This window comes from Salmo salar, chromosome 12 (assembly GCF_965601325.2).
Source record: "Salmo salar chromosome 12, fSalSal1, whole genome shotgun sequence".
In the NCBI taxonomy this organism is placed as follows: Eukaryota; Metazoa; Chordata; class Actinopteri; order Salmoniformes; family Salmonidae; genus Salmo; species Salmo salar.
The window spans coordinates 19,482,890-19,502,304 of record NC_138302.1 but is presented as its reverse complement, the minus strand read 5'-3'; the positions used below and the strand labels follow the sequence as shown (position 1 = coordinate 19,502,304).

The window sequence follows — 19,415 nt, the reverse complement described above, 5'->3', positions numbered from 1 at the left end:
TCATTCATTCTATTCTACAAACACATTAAATTTACACTCCTTATCAGCTGCATCAAAGTGGTACTGAAGGTTCCAGTGTTCTAGACTAGAGCTCTCCCTACTGGCATCTCAACATTACTGCACCATCCTAATAATAATGTCCTCATTAAAGTTGGGGTAATAACAACATTACAAACTGACAATATATCAGATAGAATGGTGAAGCTCAACACTGTCTACTTGACAAAGTCACATTTAATCACACAAACACTGATGTCTGTAGTATTACAACATGCCACTATCATATTATGTTACACTGTTGACCGTTGTGTACAGTACTGGTAGTAGCATTAGTTAGCAGAGGAATCAGTATCATCATCACCATAGCCTTCTGTATTGACTGCTGCTGTCCATATACTGTATAGTCTAATGTAGCCCGTTATCCATATATAGTTTAATGTAGCCTGTTATCCATATATAGTCTAATGTAGCCTGTTATCCATATATAGTCTAATGCAGCCTGTTATCAATATATAGTCTAATGTAGCCTGTTATCCATATATAGTCTAATGTAGCCTGTTATCCATATATAGTCTAATGTAGCCTGTTATCCATATATAGCCTAATGTAGCCTGTTATCCATATATAGTCTAATGTAGCCTGTTATCCATATATAGTCTAATGTAACCTGTTATCCATATGTAGTCTAATGTAGCCTGTTATCCATATATAGTCTAATGTAGCCTGTTATCCATATATAGTCTAATGTAGCCTGTTATCCATATATAGTCTAATGTAGCCTGTTATCCATATATAGTCTAATGTAGCCTGTTATCCATATATAGTCTAATGTAGCCTGTTATCCATATATAGTCTAATGTAGCCTGTTATCCATATATAGTCTAATGTAGCCTGTTATCCATATATAGTCTAATGTAGCCTGTTATCCATATATAGTCTATTGTAGCCTGTTATCCATATATAGTCTAATGTAGCCTGTTATCCATATATAGTCTAATGTAGCCTGTTATCCATATATAGTCTAATGTAGCCTGTTATCCATATATAGTCTAATGTAGCCTGTTATCCATATATAGTCTAATGTAGCCTGTTATCCATATATACTCTAATGTAGCCTGTTATCCATATATAGTCTAATGTAGCCTGTTATCCATATATAGTCTAATGTAGCCTGTTATCCATATATAGTCTAATGTAGCCTGTTATCCATATATAGTCTATTGTAGCCTGTTATCCATATATAGTCTAATGTAGCCTGTTATCCATATATAGTCTAATGTAGCCTGTTATCCATATATAGTCTAATGTAGCCTGTTATACATATATAGTCTAATGTAGCCTGTTATCCATATATAGTCTAATGTAGCCTGTTATCCATATATAGTCTAATATAGCCTGTTATCTATATATAGTCTAATGTAGCCTGTTATCCTGTCACGTCCTGACCAGCAGAGGGAGTAGTGGTGTAGTATTTTGGTCAGGACGTGGCAGAAGAAGTCTGTATATGTTGTCTAGTATGTCTGTTTCTGTGTTGGTCTTGTGACTCCTGATCAGGAACAGCTGGGGATCGTTGTTCCTGATTGGGAGTCATATATTTAGGAGTATGTTTGTCACTTGGGTTTGTGGGTGGTTGAGCTAGCACTGCTATTATAGTGTAAGTATAGCCTGGTAGCCTGTCTGAAGTCGGTCATTGTTTATTGTTTTCTGTGTATGCGTTGCTCGTCTATATTAAAAAGATGAGTATCCACATTCCGTCTGCAGTTTGGTCCATACAACACGGCTTCAACTATTGTGACAGAACCACCCACCACAACAAGACCAAGCAGCGGAAAAAGGAGCAGGACGCTGAATATATGGACTATTCTGAGGAAATAGACTTCAACATGGACACTCATGAGAAATGGACTTGGGACCAGATTCTGGTCGGAGAGGGCCCGTGGTGAAAGTCCGGTGAGGACCGGGAACGCTACCGGGGTACACGACTGGCGAGGAAGCCGGAGAGGCACCCCCAATAATTTTTTTGGGGGGGGCACATGGGTAGTTTGGCTAGGCCAAGGAAGAGCCATCAGCCAGCTACCCGTGATTATGTGGAGGAGCGTGTGGAGGGCGTCGTGTTTTGCTGAGGTGCGCACTCTCTCACCCATACGCACGCACAGTCCGGTGCGCGCCATTCCAGCCCCTCGCAGATGCCGTGCTAGAGTGGGCATCCAGCCTGGTAGGAGGATGCCTGCGCAGCGCATCTGGTCGCCGGTACATCTCCTAGGACCAGGCTACCCTACTCCCGCTCTATGCACGGCAACCATCAGGCCCCTGCACAGCCCAGTTCGCCCTGTACCAGCACCCCGCTCGTGCAGGGTTGCTAGTTCCATCCAGCCAGGACGGGTTGTGCAGGCGGCGCGGTCAAGGCCACCTGTGCGCCTCCATGGCCCAGTCTTTCCGGTTCCTGCCTCTCGTGCTATCCCAGAAGTGAGTACCTCCAGTATGGCACGACCAGTACCAGCAACCCGGACCAAGCTTCCCATGAGTCGGCCTAGTCCTATTCAGCCTGTTCCCGCTCCTCGCACTAGCCCTAGGGTGCGTGTCTTCAGCCTGGTACCACCTCTACCAGCCCCACGCACCAGGCTTCCAGTGCGACGGCCCAGCCTCAAGAGCCCGGCACCAGTGTGCAGTCCAGAGTATCCGGCACCAGTGTGCAGTCCAGAGTATCCGGCACCAGTGTGCAGTCCAGAGTATCCGGCACCAGTGTGCAGTCCAGAGTATCCGGCACCAGTGTCTAGTCCGGAACCGAGGGAGTCTGCCTGCGACTCGGAACTGAAATTGACTGACTGTGTTGTAAATGAGTCTGCCTACAGAGTGGAGATGAGGGAACCTGCCCACGAGCCACAACAACTTGAGTCTGTCTACGACCCGGACCCCAATGAGTCTGCCTACAACCTGGAGGGAAGGAGGCCGGAACCAGAGCCACCTCCAGGATAGGTGGGTTGGGGAGGGAGGGTGTAGCACAGTGCCGTCATTGACGGCAGCCACCCTCCCCTCCCTCCCTTTTTTGTTTAGGGAATATTCTTTTTTGTGTAAAGGTGCATTCTGGGGTCTGCACCTTTAGGGGGGGGTACTATCACGTCCTGACCAGCAGAGGGAGTAGTGGTGTAGTATTTTGGTCAGGACGTGGCAGAAGTCTGTATGTGTTGTCTAGTATGTCTGTTTCTGTTGGTCTTGTGACTCCTGATCAGGAACAGCTGGGGATCGTTCTTCGTGATTGGGAGTCATATATTTAGGTGTGTGTTTGTTACTTGAATTTGTGGGTGGTTGAGCTAGCACTGCTATTTTGTACGTGTAGCCTGTCTGATGTCGTTCATTGTTGTTTTTCTGTGTATGAGTTGCTCGTCTATATTAAAAAGATGAGTATCCACATTCCGTTTGGTCCATACAACACGGCTTCATCTATTGTGACATATCCATATATAGTCTAATGTAGCCTGTTATCCATATAGTCTAATCTATCCATATACAGTTGAAGTCGGAAATTTACATACACCTTAGCCAAATACATTTAAACTCATTTTTTTCACAATCCTTGACATTTAATCCTTGAAAAAATGCCCTGTCTTAGGTCAGTTAGGATCACCAGTTTATTTTAAGTATGTGAAATGTCAGAATAACAGTAGAGTGATTTATTTCAGCTTTTTCTTTCATCACATTCCAAAGTGGGTCAGAAGTTTACATTCACTCAATTAGTATTTGGTAGCATTGCCTTTAAATTGTTTAACTTGGGTCAAACGTTGCGAGTAGCCTTCCACAAGCTTCCCACAATAAGTTTGTTGAATTTTGGCCCATTCCTCCTGACAGAGCTTGTGTAACTGAATCAGGTTTTCAGGCCTCCTTGCTCGCACACGCTTTTTCATTTCTGCAAGCAAATTTTCTATTGGTTTGAGGTCAGGGCTTTGTGATGGCCACTACAATACATTGACTTTGTTGTCCTTAAGCCATTTTGCCACAACTTTGGAAGTATGCTTGGGGTCATTGTCCATTTGAAAGACCCATTTGCGACCAAGCTTTAACTTCCTTTAACTTGCTTCAATATATCCACGTAATTTCCCCTCCATGATACAATCTACTTTGTGAAGTGCACCAGTCCCTCCTGCAGCAAAGCACCCCCACAACATGATGCTGCCACCCCCGTGCTTCACGGTTGGGATGACGTTCTTCGGCTTGCAAGCCTCCACCTTTTTCCTCCAAACATAATGATAGTCATTATGGCCAATTATTATGATGCTAGCGTCCCACGTAGCCCATAGAAGTTAATGCAACCGCTGTGTCAGATTTCAAAATAACTTTACGGAGAAAGCACAATGTTCAATATTCTGAGTACAGAGCTCAGCCATCAATGAAAGCTATACAGCTACCCGCCAAGTCATGGCATCAACAAAACTCTAAATTAGTGTTATAAATCTTTCCTTACCTTTGCTGATCTTCGGCGGAATGCACTCGCAGGACTCCCACAAGAAATGTTCATTTGTTCGATAAGGTTCATTTATGTCCAAATACCTCCGTTTTGTTGGTGCATCCAGAACACTATTCCAAAGGCACGATGCGGGAGCGCAAATCAACATACGAAAAGTTCAAAAGTTCCATTACCGTCTGTAGAAACATGTCAAACAATGTTTACAATCAATCCTTAGGGTGTTTTTAACATAAATAATCAATAATATTCCAACTGGACAATAGCGTATTCATTACAGAAGAAAAATGTAAAATGCTAGCCATGCGTGATCGCGCATGAAGTAACTAAATGACCTCAGCCAGTCCACTGCTTGAACCGGCTGTTATTCCCTCAAAATTCACCATAGAAGACTCAAACAACTTTCTAAAGACTGTTGACATCTAGTGGAAGCCTTAGGAAGTGCAAAATGACCCCACAGACACTGTAGTTTCAATAGGCAATGGTTTGAAAGACTACAAGCCTCAGATTTCCCACTTCCTGGTTGGATTGTTCTCAGGTTTTTGCTTGCCATATGAGTTCTGTTATACTCACAGACATCATTCAAACAGTTTTAGAACCGTCAGTGTTTCCTATCCAAATCTACTAATAATATGCACATCCTAGTTTCTGGGCCCGAGTAGTAGGCAGTTTAATTTGGGTACGTTTTTCATCCGGCCGTGAAAATACTGCCCCCGATACCTTAACAAGTTAAGGGCTTTTAAGTAAGCATTTCACTGTAAGGTCTACACCTGTTGTATTCAGTGCATGTGACAAATGTCAATTACACGCCATTTTCAAAATGTCTCCACAACAATCTATTGCTCTCAGAGCTCTTAAAATAGCATGCACAAGTTTTTATGTGAAACATGTACAATTTACATCCCATCTTTTGTATCACACAATATATAGCTCAGTATTTGTCAAGGGTGCCAATAATTTTGGTCGTGACTGTATATCCAACCATCAGATGAAGATGTAAAAATACATTTATATATACACACACACACACACACACACACACACACACACACACACACACACACACACACATGCACACTTCCACAGTTATACTTGACTCTGTTATACTTTGACAGTGAACTTGACCCTATTGAATGGAGATCTGGGTATTACTGGCATACTCTACTGAACATGTTTTAAACATGCAAATGAATAAACAGAACTAAACACATGAAACCACAGTCCAGGATCAGTATTCACAAAGTGTATCAGAGTAGGAGAGCTGATCTGGGATCAGTTTAGCCTTTTAGATCATAATGATATGGACCGTCTGAGACACTTTATGAATACAGGCCCTGATGTAACAACCAAAACACAGTTCAATATAAACCAAAAAGTACAAAGATACAGGGAGTCATGTGATGTATGGCTAAAAACATCAAAACAAAAACTATATTCCAACATATTGTCAAGTGTACTTAAAGAGTGAAGTGAAGGGGAGAGGTCTTGAACAGTCAGTCAACATACTGTCAGTGCGCGGAAACAAGAAGTAGTCTAATGTAAGTATTAGTAGAAGCAGGCATAGCCTAAGTGTGAGTTCTGTGGTTGACACGTTTTAAAGTAGCCTAGTCTGGGCATTAACATGCATGAACAGCATGTCACATAAAGGATGTTACTGTATCTAAATAGAAAATGGTCTAAAGTCAGCATACTGTAGTTACATTTCTTTATTTGAGTGGGCCTACATAATTTACAAGAGACAAAATGTGACCCATTCCCATCACTCCTCATCAGCTGCAACAAAGTGGTACTGAAGGTTCCAGAACAGATGAAAGGGGAGTGTCTTTGGTACCAGTGTTCTAGACTAGAGCTCTCCCTACTGACATCTCAACATTACTGCAGCCTCCAGGCTTCATATGTCCCTACTAGACCGATGTAAATATACAAAATAGAAGGTCAAATAACATTTGAAAATATTAAAAATATATATAGATTAAACCAGGCATGCACGTAAAAATACTGTGTCATTGGGACTTATGTTGAACTGGCATTTGAACTGAGTGAACTAGGGAGCTCAGCTAGCTTGTTAGCTACACGAAGAGGCTGTTATTCAGTGATAAACAAGCATTTTTGTGCATCACACAGCTACTCTGAATGTACTGGATTGTGAACAATACGATAAGCTGCCTCTGAATATCATCAAGACCCCATAGTTAGCTAGTGAGCTAGTTAGTTAGCTAACTTTTATATATCAACGTTAGCTAGCTAGCTAGAAACAACAGACAACAGTGAGCTGACATTATGCCAAGGCCAAGGCAAGCTGCTCTGAATTTCCAGTGTGTTCTTATGTGAAAGAGATGTGTTCAGCTCACTAATCTTCAGAGCAATGGACCCAAAGTGAACCCTGACATGCTCATAGCTAAGTCTGTCTGTCTGTCTGGGATTATTGTGTCCTATTGTGTCTGCATGATGCATTTTTTTTTTTAAATGACATTGAATAATCTTTCATGTAATTGTTTATTGCTGCTTCGTTATTGCTATTTTACTGTGTAATTCATTTTTTTAGCATTTTTATAATTAAAAAAATCAAATATTTTCTTACATAAAAACAACTGCATTGTTGCTTAAGGGCTTGTCAGTAACCATTTCACAGTAAGGTCTACACCTGTTGTATTCGGTGCATGTGACAAATACAATTTGATTTGATTTGTGTGTTTAGGTGCTGGACATTGCTCCCTCTGACACTGGGTTTCTGAACATCTAAAAGTCTAAGCCGTTTGGGGGGGTTCTACTAGCTGACATATGGAATTGTTTTAAGGTGGTTGTACCACCTTATTTGATTTTGAATTATAGTACCCCTTTAGGTAAAAAAATTAAATATACTGCTCAAAAAAATAAAGGGAACACTTAAACAACACATCCTAGATCTGAATGAAAGAAATAATCTTATGAAATACTTTTTTCTTTACATAGTTGAATGTGCTGACAACAAAATCACACAAAAATAATCAATGGAAATCCAATTTATCAACCCATAGAGGTCTGGATTTGGAGTCACACTCAAAATTAAAGTGGAAAACCACACTACAGGCTGATCCAACTTTGATGTAATGTCCTTAAAACAAGTCAAAATGAGGCTCAGTAGTGTGTGTGGCCTCCACGTGCCTGTATGACCTCCCTACAATGCCTGGGCATGCTCCTGATGAGGTGGCGGATGGTCTCCTGAGGGATCTCCTCCCAGACCTGGACTAAAGCATCCGCCAACTCCTGGACAGTCTGTGGTGCAACGTGGCGTTGGTGGATGGAGCGAGACATGATGTCCCAGATGTGCTCAATTGGATTCAGGTCTGGGGAACGGGCGGGCCAGTCCATAGCATCAATGCCTTCCTCTTGCAGGAACTGCTGACACACTCCAGCCACATGAGGTCTAGCATTGTCTTGCATTAGGAGGAACCCAGGGCCAACCGCACCAGCATTTGGTCTCACAAGGGGTCTGAGGATCTCATCTCGGTACCTAATGGCAGTCAGGCTACCTCTGGCGAGCACATGGAGGGCTGTGCGGCCCCCCAAAGAAATGCCACCCCACACCATGACTGACCCACTGCCAAACCGGTCATGCTGGAGGATGTTGCAGGCAGCAGAACGTTCTCCACGGCGTCTCCAGACTCTGTCACGTCTGTCACGTGCTCAGTGTGAACCTGCTTGCATCTGTGAAGAGCACAGGGCGCCAGTGGCGAATTTGCCAATCTTGGTGTTCTCTGGCAAATGCCAAACATCCTGCACGGTATTGGGCTGTAAGCACAACCCCCACCTGTGGACATCGGGCCCTCATACCACCCTCATGGAGTCTGTTTCTGACCGTTTGAGCAGACACATGCACATTTGTGGCCTGCTGGAGGTCATTTTGCAGGGCTCTGGTAGTGCTTCTCCTGCTCCACCTTCCACAAAGGCGGAGGTAGCAGTCCTGCTGCTGGGTTGTTGCCCTCCTACGGCTTCCTCCACGCCTCCTGATGTACTGGCCTGTCTCCTGGTAGCGCCTCCATGCTCTGGACACTACGCTGACAGACACAGCAAACCTTCTTGCCACAGCTCGCATTGATGTGCCATCCTGGATGAGCTGCACTACCTGAGCCACTTGTGTGGGTTGTAGACTCCGTCTCATGCTACCACTAGAGTGAAAGCACCGCCAGCATTCAAAAGTGACCAAAACATCAGCCAGGAAGCATAGGAACTGAGAAGTGGTCTGTGGTCCCCACCTGCAGAACCACTCCTTTATTGGGGGTGTCTTGCTAATTGCCTATAATTTCCACCTGTTGTCTATTCCATTTGCACAACAGCATGTGAAATGTATTGTCAATCAGTGTTGCTTCCTAAGTGGACAGTTTGATTTCACAGAAGTGTGATTGACTTGGAGTTACATTGTGTTGTTTAAGTGTTCCCTTTATTTTTTTGAGCAGTGTACATTAAAAAGTGATTTGATAAAATATTGAATTTGGCCTTTACTGCTATAGACAATACAAATGCATGGAGCAACACATTCATAAATGGTTCTAAAAAAAAGACAGTGAAAAAATGTATCATAAGGACTAATGTTTTGAAGTGACTGTCCTATATCTAGGGGATATAACAAAGCTCAGGAAATGTGTTTTTTTGGACACATACACTATATATACAAAAGTATGTTAACACCCCTTCAAATTAGTGGATTAGGTTATTTCAGCCACACCCGTTGCTGACAGATGTATAAAATCGAGCACACATCCATGCAATCGCCATAAACATTGGCAGTAGAATGGCCTTACTGAAGAGCTCAGTGACTTTCAACGTGGCACCTTCATAGGATGCCAACTTTACAACAGTTTATCAAGTCAGTTCGTCAAATTTCTGCCCTGCTAGAGCTGACCTGGTCAACTGTAAGTGCTGTTATTATGAAGTGGTAACGTCTAGGAACAACAACGGCTCAGCCGTGAAGTGGTAGGCCACACAAGCTCACAGAACGGGGTCTGCTGAGTGCTGAAGTGCGTAGCGTGTAGAGATCGTCTGTCCTTGGCTGCAACACTCACTACCGAGTTCCGAACTGCGGCTAGAAGCAACTTCAGCCCAATAACTGTTTGTCGGGAGCTTCATGAAATGGGTTTTCATTTCTTAAGATCACCGTGCGCAATGCCAAGCGTCAGCTGGAGTAGTGTAAAGCTCACCGCCATTGGACTCTGGAGCAGTGGAAACACGTTCTCTGGAGGATGAATCACGCTTCACCATCTGGCAGTCAGACGGATGAATCTGGGTTTGGCAGATGCCAGAACGCTACCTGCCCCAATGCACAGTGCCAACTGTAAAGTTTGGTGGAGGAGGAATAATGGATTGGGGCTGATTTTCATGGTTTAGGCTAGATCCATTAGTTCCAGTGAAGACAGATCTTAACGCTGCAGCATACAATGATATTCTATACGATTCTGTGCTTCCAACTTTGTGGCAACAGTTTGGGAAAGACACTTTCCTGTTTCAGCATGACAATGCCCACGTGTACAGAGTAAGATCCATACAGAAATGGTTTGTCGAGATCGGTGTGGAAGATCTTGAATGGCCTGCACAGAGCCCAGACCTCAACCCCATCGAAAACCTTTGGGATGAATTGGAACGTCGACTGCAAGCCAGGCCTAATCGCCGAACATCACTGCCCAACCTCACCAATGCTCTTGTGGCTGAATGGAAGCAAGTCCCTACAGCAATCAAATCAAATCAAATTGTATTTGTCAAATGCACGTGTTTAGCAGATGTTATTGCGGGTGTTAGCCAAATGATGTAGCGAAATGCTTGTAGCAATGTTCCAACATCTAGTGGAAAGCCTTCCCAGAAGAGTGGAGGTTGTTATAGTTGCAATGCACAACACATTAGCTGTATGTGACCTGGCAAAAAAAACTTTCCAAGTCAAACCACTACACACACCCTATATCGTTGTCACCATATTAGCTAAAGTAACGTCATAGTCAACATAGTGTAATGACCTGGCTAGATCATAAAGGAACAATTGTCCAGACAGAGGATTGAGTTAACGAATTTACGTTTTATTAATTCAATTTCACACAGATTACTGTTTGGCCGTAGCCCACGCCAAATAAATGAAGGATACCCTATAAAACAACCATGAACTTCTGGTCTTAACTTCCATGCGACACCCCCCTCCACGCCACTCCACCAACCACCAGTATGCCCGGCATCAGAACATTCCAGGCATTCCCGTGATTGGCAGGTTGATTGGCATGTCGGACCCCGCGAACACTGGGTACTGGTAAGTACAACACAACCAACTAATAGCCTAACACATAACACACAGCTGTCTGTGCGTGTCGCTACAATAGCTAATAGAACTAACCCTTTAGTAATCCCACTAAAATCATGCAGTAAAGTTACTGTGTACAGTCAGTAAGCAGTTTAGCACTTACACAGGCGAGCCCTGATGGCAATAAATTAGTAAAACCAAAAGCTTACCTTGAGTTGGAAGAGTTCCAGTGTTCTGTTGGATAGTCATAGACATCTAGCTAACATAGCATCCCTCTGTTTGAGCAGGGTGTTTGAGTAGGCTAAACTAGATAGCTGCATTTGCTGGCTAAGTAAGTGAAAGTGAAAAAGAATTACGAAATCTCTCTCTATCGCTCTCTATCTTGCTTCTCCTTCATTTTGGAAGAAATGTGTTTGTTTTGTTCAAAACTGTTCAACTATTGTCTTTCTCTTTGAGTCAACTACTCACCACATGTTATGCACTGCAGTGCTATCTAGCTGTAGCTTATACTTTCAGTACTAGATTCATTCGCAGATCCTTTGATTGGGTGGACAAAATGTCAGTTCATTCTGCAAGAGCTCTGATAGGTTGGAGGACATGCTCTGGAACTTGTCATAATTACTGTGTAAGTCAATGGAAGGGGGCAAGAACCATGAGCCTCTTGGGTTTTGTATGAAATTCAATGTACCAGGGGACGGAAGCTAGCTGTCCTCCACCTACACCATGGTGCTACCCTACACAGTGCTGTTGAGGCTACTATAGACCTTCATTGCAAAATAGTGTGTTTTAATCATTTATTTGATTACATAGTTTCATCTAAAAAGGATAACTTTTTTAATGTTTAACATAAAAAAATAACTGAAATTCACTAAGGGGGATGGCCCTCCCCTTCCTCCTCTGAGGAGCCTCCACTGTGTTACATGGCCCTCTCTGCCTCACCATACCGCTGGAGAGAAGAGAGGAGGGGGAGGAAGAGAGATGGCGAGATAGTCAGAATTCTGACAGACAGACAAACACACAAAGCATTGTGCACGTTCACAGTAGATAGCTCAGATAGTGACCTTCAACTCTGTTAGTGCACTCCCTTTGTGGAAGTATCCATTTGGCCAATCAGGAGCAAGCTGGATAGACTTCTGAGCATCTGATAAGTCAGAGGAGTAGATCTCCAAACACCCGTAGCTGTATCAATTATTCCCAAAGAACCAGAGAGAGAGAGAGACAGAGACAGAGACAGAGAGAGTTTGGACAAGATTACACAAATCTAATTTCAGGTGGGAGTATAGTGATATTTTATGTTGTGTACCTGTGGTGTTTGGGGTCATAGGTTAGAGGACAAGCTTTAAGGTGTACCTGTGGTCTTTGGGGTAACAGTGGATAGCCTCAGAGAACATGTCCACATCCTGAGAGTACTGGCCCTGCTTAAACAACTGAATACCCTTCTCTGGAGGAGAACACACACATACAGTGTTAAACTGGGGTCATTTCAGTGAATAGAAATAATCATTCTGAGACAATTGTATTAATGTCACCTGTTAGTGAAGCTCTCTTTCTCTTCACAGGGTCTGAACTCTCCACCTGAAATGAGACAACTCAGTTAACACTGCCTTTGTGTGTGTGTGTGTGTGTGTGTGTGTGTGTGTGTGTGTGTGTGTGTGTGTGTGTGTGTGTGTGTGTGTGTTTGGTGATTAATTGTTAGTGCACACTTCGGAAAGGTGGAGAAAAGGGACGCAGACAGAAAGGATTGGGGCCAGGGGCAGAGAGAAACAGTCAAAGCCTAAATCGTTTTCCTAGATATGGTCTATGTCTTTGCCAGGGTAGAGGGATTCACATCTTTCATCAATGTAGTTTTTTTTCTTTAAATTGTCACTCGACGAGTGAATTCAGACAATCCAATCAGAGAGTGAAACGTAAATATACGCCACGTGGCACCGGGTAAAGATACAGATAAAAATTACATTTAATAATGAAACTTCATCTGATTTGATAAAACTGTATTTTATTATGAATGAATACAACTGATTGACAGTCATTCTGTACTCCTCATATTGTCACTTTAGTCAACTTCAATTGTATTAGTCCACTGAACAGACACTGAGTGTACATAATATTAGGAACACCTGCTATTTCCATGACATTAACTGACCAGGTAAAAGCTTTGATCCCTTATTGATGTCACTTGTTAAATCCACTTCAATCAGTGTAGATGAAGGGGAGGAGACAGGTTAAAGAAGGATTTTTAAGCCTTGAGACATGGATTGCGTATGTGTGTCATTCAGAGGGTGAATGGGGGAGACAAAAGATTTAAGTGCCTTTGAATGGGGTACAGTAGTAGGTGCCAGGCGCACTGGTTTGAGTGTGTCAAGAACTACAACGCTGCTGGGTTTTTCATGCTCAACAGTTTCCCGTGTGTATCAAGAATGGTCCACCACCAAAAGGACATCCAGCAAACTTGACACAACTGTAGGAAGCATTGGAGTCAACATGGGCCAGAATCCCCGTGGAACGCTTTTGACACCTTGTAGAGTCCATGCCCCGACGAATTGAGGCTTTTCTGAGGGCAAAAGGGGGTGGAGCAACTCAATATTAGGAAGGTGTTATGGGTCTTGTTCCAATATCCACAGTAGCACACTACTTGTTTCATTTAAGGTGGTCTAGTGTGGATGTTAGAACACCCCATGGACACTGGAGACGTTCCAGGCTGACTCATGGTTGTGTGCCACGCCACGGACTGTGCAGTCGTGCATCAGTTTGCTATAACATGATTGGGTTAGCTGACATCTTAAACAAACACCTATCCAGGTGTTGTGAGAGAAGGCAGGTGACTGCAATTTAGTCTGCCTGGAACATGCCCCATATTCAATTAAAAAGCTTTATTTATTTATCCCATGTCGGGGCAATTACTAGGCACCCTATGGCATCAGGCTGGCAGTGAGTCTCAAAGTGACATCACAAGGGGTCACAGATTTAGGTCACATGTCCAGTCACATGACCATACATACATACACAGTAAAACACATGATAACAACAGATGTCAGCCCCCTTAGTGTTTACAACATGGTCATCATAGAGGAGGTTCACTGGGCAAAGATCCCTTCAAGGTTCTAATGATGACATCATCTCCATCATCTGACATCAATGACGACATGTTTCACTTCTCAGGCCGAGGGAGAGGGGGAAGGAAATCAGAGGTGCACTCCTCTTCACTTTGACAATGATCAGTATTTAGTGATTAATTGACATTAGTCTCACAACCTGAACTAAACTGCATTTATATAACATCTTAATTAAAAATTCCAGACTCACACACAGCAGGAGAGTGGAGATCCTCATGGCCTTTTACAGCACAGGAGTAGCAGTCTACATCACTAAAGTATTCTGAGTACAGGCTGGAAGTGTCCTCCTTTACTTTGTGTCCGTTCTTGTACCAGATGTAGGTGGGGTTGTCAGTCAGAGTACAGGTGGTGCTACAGGTCAGTGTTCCCCTTCCTGCCTCTGTTCCAGGAGTCATCTTCACCTGCAGGTCTGAATGCAGGGTCAATGACAATAACGTAATTAAACCAATCAGGTATTATGGATGGAATAAAAATAAATAGGGTGCCTTTGAAAGTTATGAAAGAACAATGGAGAACATCTGTCAGTCAGCACCATCCCAAGGTTCTCACTGTAGAACTTCTGCTGGTGTTACCGTAAATGTAACCAAAACAACAACAATAAAATGACAGTCCTTATTTCTTTTCAACTAGGTCTGCTGCTCCAAACAAACACTAACACCATGAGTCGCTCAGTCTCAACTACAGAGTTAGTCTTACAGGAGGCTTGTGACTACGTTGTGATCTGCGCAGTACTCCTGGTGTGCTACGAGACACAGGTAAGGCGTGTCCCAGTGGAGCTCGGTCTGAGGGCACAGGAGCGGGTTGGGTGTTTGTGAGAGAATGTCCATCACCCTCTGCTGGAACCACTGAATGCCCCTGTTCCTCAGATGCTGTTTCCTGTGGGATTTCAACTTGTATACTACCACCCACAGCTGTTCCGTCTGAAAACATGGTCTTGTCTTTGTCATAGCGCAGGCGGAGATGGTCCTGGTGTCTGCGCATGACTCGCCCATCAGTCAGTTTGACCACAAAGGAGACGGGACCACTCTGACTCTGATACCTGGCAACCAGCGTTGGCTGCTTGTGAAGTTGCGGATGTAGACAGTGTCATTGGGTTTTAACTGTCTCTCCCTTGCGTGGTGGTCATGTCTCTCTTTTTGTTTCTCCTGCTTCCGTTCCACTCGTGCTCTGATGTTCGGACGCAGTAGATCCAGGTGAGCTTTTGGCTTCCTGCCCATTAACATCACCGCTGGAGCCTGTCCTGTTGTTGTTTGTGGCGTGATGCGGTACTGGAACAAGAACCGAGAGAGCTTAGTTGTGATGGTTCCCCCAGTCATCCTTTTGAGCCCCTCTTTCAGTGTCTGCACAGCCCGCTCCGCTAAGCCGTATGAGGCCGGGTGAAACGGGGCGCTGCGGACATGGCGGATCCCGTTTCTCCGCATGAATTCTTGGAACAAGTCACAGGTAAACGTTGTTGCGTTGTCGGACACCAGAGAGTCCGGCAGACCATGGGTTGAAAACACCTGCCGAAGCTTTTCGATGGTTGTGGTCACTGTGATGTTGCTCATGATGTGCGCCTCCAGACACTTGGTGTGTGCGTCCACCATGACAAGGAACATGTGACCCATGAAAGGGCCTGCAAAATCTATATGCAGCCTGGACCATGGGAGGTCAGGCCACTCCCACAGATGTAGTGGCGCAGGCGGCGCCATCTTCTGGTTGATCTGGCACTCAGAACATTATTTAAATTTGTCTTCTACCTCCTGATCCATGTTAGGCCACCAGATGTAAGATCTGGCTAAACTTTTCATCCGGGAGGCACCCAGGTGAGCCTCATGGACCTCATCCATAACTTGTGCACGGCCAGGGGGTGGAACAACCACTCTGGACCCCCAGAGTATGCAGCCATCCTGCACACTCAGCTCAGTTTTGCGCTTTGCATAAGGTCTTAGTCCATCATCCTCTATGACAGGAGGCCAACCCTGCATCAGGAATCTTTTCACTTGGGACAGGATAGGATCCCGGTCTGTCCACTGTTTGATCTGTTTGGCATTCACAGGTGAGTTTGACAATCTCTCCATTAGGAAAATTGTCTCGGGAGGCACCACAGTTGTGGCAGGCATCTCTGGTAGGCTGAGCGCATCTGCATTTGCATTGTGCTTCCCCGCTCTATACACTATCGTGTACTGGTAAGCTGACAGTGTCAGGGCCCAGCGCTGTAACCTTGCTGAAGCCATGGGCGGAATGCATCTTGATTCACTAAAAAGGCTCATCAGTGGTTTGTGGTCAGTGCATATGGTGAAATGACGACCGTAGAGGTACTGATGGAAGCGTTTCACAGCAAAGACTATGGCCAGACCTTCCTTGTCTAACTGTGAATAACCCTTCTCAGCACTCGTCAGCGTACGTGATGTGAATCCAATGGGTCTCTCTGACCCGTCCTCCATCTGATGAGAGAGTACTGCCCTGACGCCATAGGGTGAGGCATCGCATGACAGGATGATCTATTTGTCTTGGTCAAAATGAACCAGAAGTTGTGCTGATTGTAGTAGTGCTTTCACTTCCTTGAAAGCTTTCTCTTGTGCTGGCCCCCACTTCCATTTATAGTCTTTGTGGAGCAACTGATAAAGTGGAGCCAACACTGTTGACAGCTCTGGGAGGAACTTACCATAGTAGTTCACCATGCCCAGGAACGACCTGAGCTCTGACCCATTCTTGGGGTTTGGAGCATCCTTGATTGCCCTGACTTTGTCCTCCACAGGACACAGACCCTGCGCTGTGATCTTGTGACCTAGGTATGTCACACTCTGTGCTTGGAATGTGCACTTGCTACGCTTCAGGCGCAGCCCTGCCTCAGAGAATCTCTTTAACACCTGGTCCAGATGGTGGAGGTGCTCCTCCTCCGTCTCCCCTGTAACCAGGATGTCATCCAGGTACACTGCTACATGAGGGATCCCCTGCAGCAGATTGTCCATTGTCCTCTGGAAAATGGCTGGGCTGGACGCCACTCCGAAAACCAAGCGGTTGTACCTGAACAAGCCTTTGTGCGTGTTCACTGTGACATACTCTTTTGAGTCCTCGTCCAGGAGGAGCTGTTGGTAGGCGTGACTCATGTCAAGCTTTGAGAACGTCTGGCCTCCTGCCAGTGTCGCGAACAAGTCCTCCACCCGTGGCAGCGAGTAAGCGTCTAGCTTAGAGGCCCTGTTGATGGTGAATTTGTAGTCCCCACATATACGCACCGTGCCGTCACTTTTCAGAACGGGAACGATAGGAGCTGCCCAGCGGGAGAACTGAACGGGAGTAATGACGTTTGCTTCCTGCAGCCGCTCCAACTCATCTTCCACTTTCTTTTTCATGGCGTAAGGCACTGTCCTGGGCTTGAAAAAGCGAGGCTCGGCCTGAGGATCCACGAACAGCTTAACTGCAGTGCCCTGCAGTGTGCCCAGTTCATCTTTGAAAATCTCTGGGTACTTTTGAATGACATCCTCAGTCACTCGGGTGTGTTTTATCTCACCCCAGCTCAGTTGTATTTTGTTTAGCCAGTCACGCCCTAGTAAACTAGGCCCATTCCCTTTCACCACCAGGAGCCGTGCTCTCGCTTCCTGGCTGTTGTATGCAATGTCCACCTCTAGAGCCCCCAGCAATGGTATGGTCTCCCCGGTGTACGTACACAGTCTGATCCCTGCCGGTGTGAGGGCAGAAACCTGTCTTGAGACCCATTTTTGTTTGTAGGTCTCCTCCCTTATGACAGAGGCAGAGGCCCCCGTGTCAACCTCCATCCTCATCTGCTTTCCATCTACCTCCACTGTAGCATTAAACATGTTGTAGGAACAATGCTCTTCCTCCTCCTCTGTGCTCTCTAGGTGGTGCGTTGCTGACTGAGGCTTTGGTGCTGTGAACTTGCCCAGCCCAGTCCACCCACCCTCTGGCTTGCTCCTAGGACCCCTGCATTTTTTTCTAAATGGCCCTTTTTGTTGCAATTGTGACAGACAGTCTCCATGAACTTACAGTTGTTACCATAATGTGTCCCTCCACATCTGAAACATTCCACTGCTTTTCCCCTTTTTCCTGCCACCTCTTTTGTCACCTGATGCACTGCACAACTTTCACTGTTGGCCTTTTGAATATTTTTCACATTACTAGCGGCCATCTCCATCCCTTGAGATAGTTCCAATGCTCTCTTGAAAGTCAGTGTGGCTTCCCCCAGCAACCGGCGCTGTATGCTGTCCTCATTAATGCAACAGACTAATCTGTCATGGAGCATGTCCTCTAACATAGCCCCAAACTCACAATGTTCAGAGAGTTCACGTAATTCAGCAACAAAGTTAGCAACAGACTGACCTGTTTTCCGAAAATGGCAGTTAAACTTGAACCTCTGGACAATCACTGACGGCTTTGGATTGTGGTGAGTCTGAATGAGAGCAACTAGATCCCCAAAAGGAATTTCTCCCGGTCTCCGTAGTGTAGGCAAATTCCTCATTAGCTTGTAGGTTTTAGCCCCACACACACTCAAGAGAATAGAGCGCTGTTTAGCCTCATCTATGATTCCATTTGCCAAGAAAAAGTGTCCCAACCTTTCCACATATTCCGTCCAGTCCTCGTTCTCTTCCACAAACTCAGTGATAGTCCCAAACATTGCCATTATAACGCCAACTTGTCCTTGATCCTCGTTAGCGATTTTCACTTGCTGCTGATTGTCCCCGTCGGTGTTTCCGTCCAGGGGCACCTGCTCTCCGTCGCTCATTAAGCTAGCTAGCTAACTGACTTCCTCCACTGTTTCTTAGCTAGCTAGCACCTCGCCCTGTACAAGTTGATAAAGTTTTATCCTCGTCGCCAAAAAGTGTAGTAACTTGACAAGGAATGCCCACACGCATTTCGATATTACTTTCCTTTACTTTCAACCCAAACCTAAAGGTGTATTGCCAGGTACAAACGGTACAAATATAGCAGAACTATATAGCCCACTCAACCGGTGGTAGAATCACATTGCACAGAAATCACTCTTAGTGATGACATCATCAAAAGGGAAAGGTCACGGTCAATACCAATAATAACCATGTCATTATTTATATAGTGTCCACACTAACAATATTTATCTTGGATTTGAGTCCAAGTTAAACTCTTCCGTTTATTCCATGTGGTTGTTGTGACTCTATGACCTCTGGGATATGTGTAAGAGCAGGACAGATCCACTGTTGACCCCTTCAAGGCACAGATACTCTTCTTGGTGTAAGTCACACTCCAACCATATTTCCCGAGTACCACTAAAACACAGTTAGACATCACAAGCACATTACATTAAGCACAAACCTATTGGTTCACACTGACAGTAAGGTTTGTTCACACTTTGTTGCCATATTTGCTGAGTTGAGTGTGAATGTGAAAGATAACTATTTAAAGTGAAGTGGAGACTCCTAACAGAACACACCAGAATAACATTATGATTCTTATCCTTTTAGAAATGTCTGTAGATTATTAAACAGAGCAACTAAAAGATAAGAATGAGACCATACCTGCTACAGACCAGAGAAAGACCACCAACACACTTCCTGCTGTTCTCAAGTCCATTGTTGCATCTCCCACCCTGCAGTCTTAGAAACATAAA

At 44.7% G+C, this 19,415-nt stretch overlaps 1 protein-coding gene across 1 annotated transcript; it reads right to left on the bottom strand.

Annotated features, from left to right (window-relative positions):
• Nucleotides 1-17,666: 17,666 nt before the first annotated feature.
• On the bottom strand, nucleotides 17,667-18,799 carry LOC123733171 (uncharacterized). The gene has a single exon (XM_082958689.1). It carries the CDS (start codon nucleotides 18,552-18,554, stop codon nucleotides 17,670-17,672), a length of 885 nt encoding a protein of 294 aa, XP_082814815.1. The 5' UTR covers nucleotides 18,555-18,799; the 3' UTR covers nucleotides 17,667-17,669.
• Nucleotides 18,800-19,415: the final 616 nt, after the last annotated feature.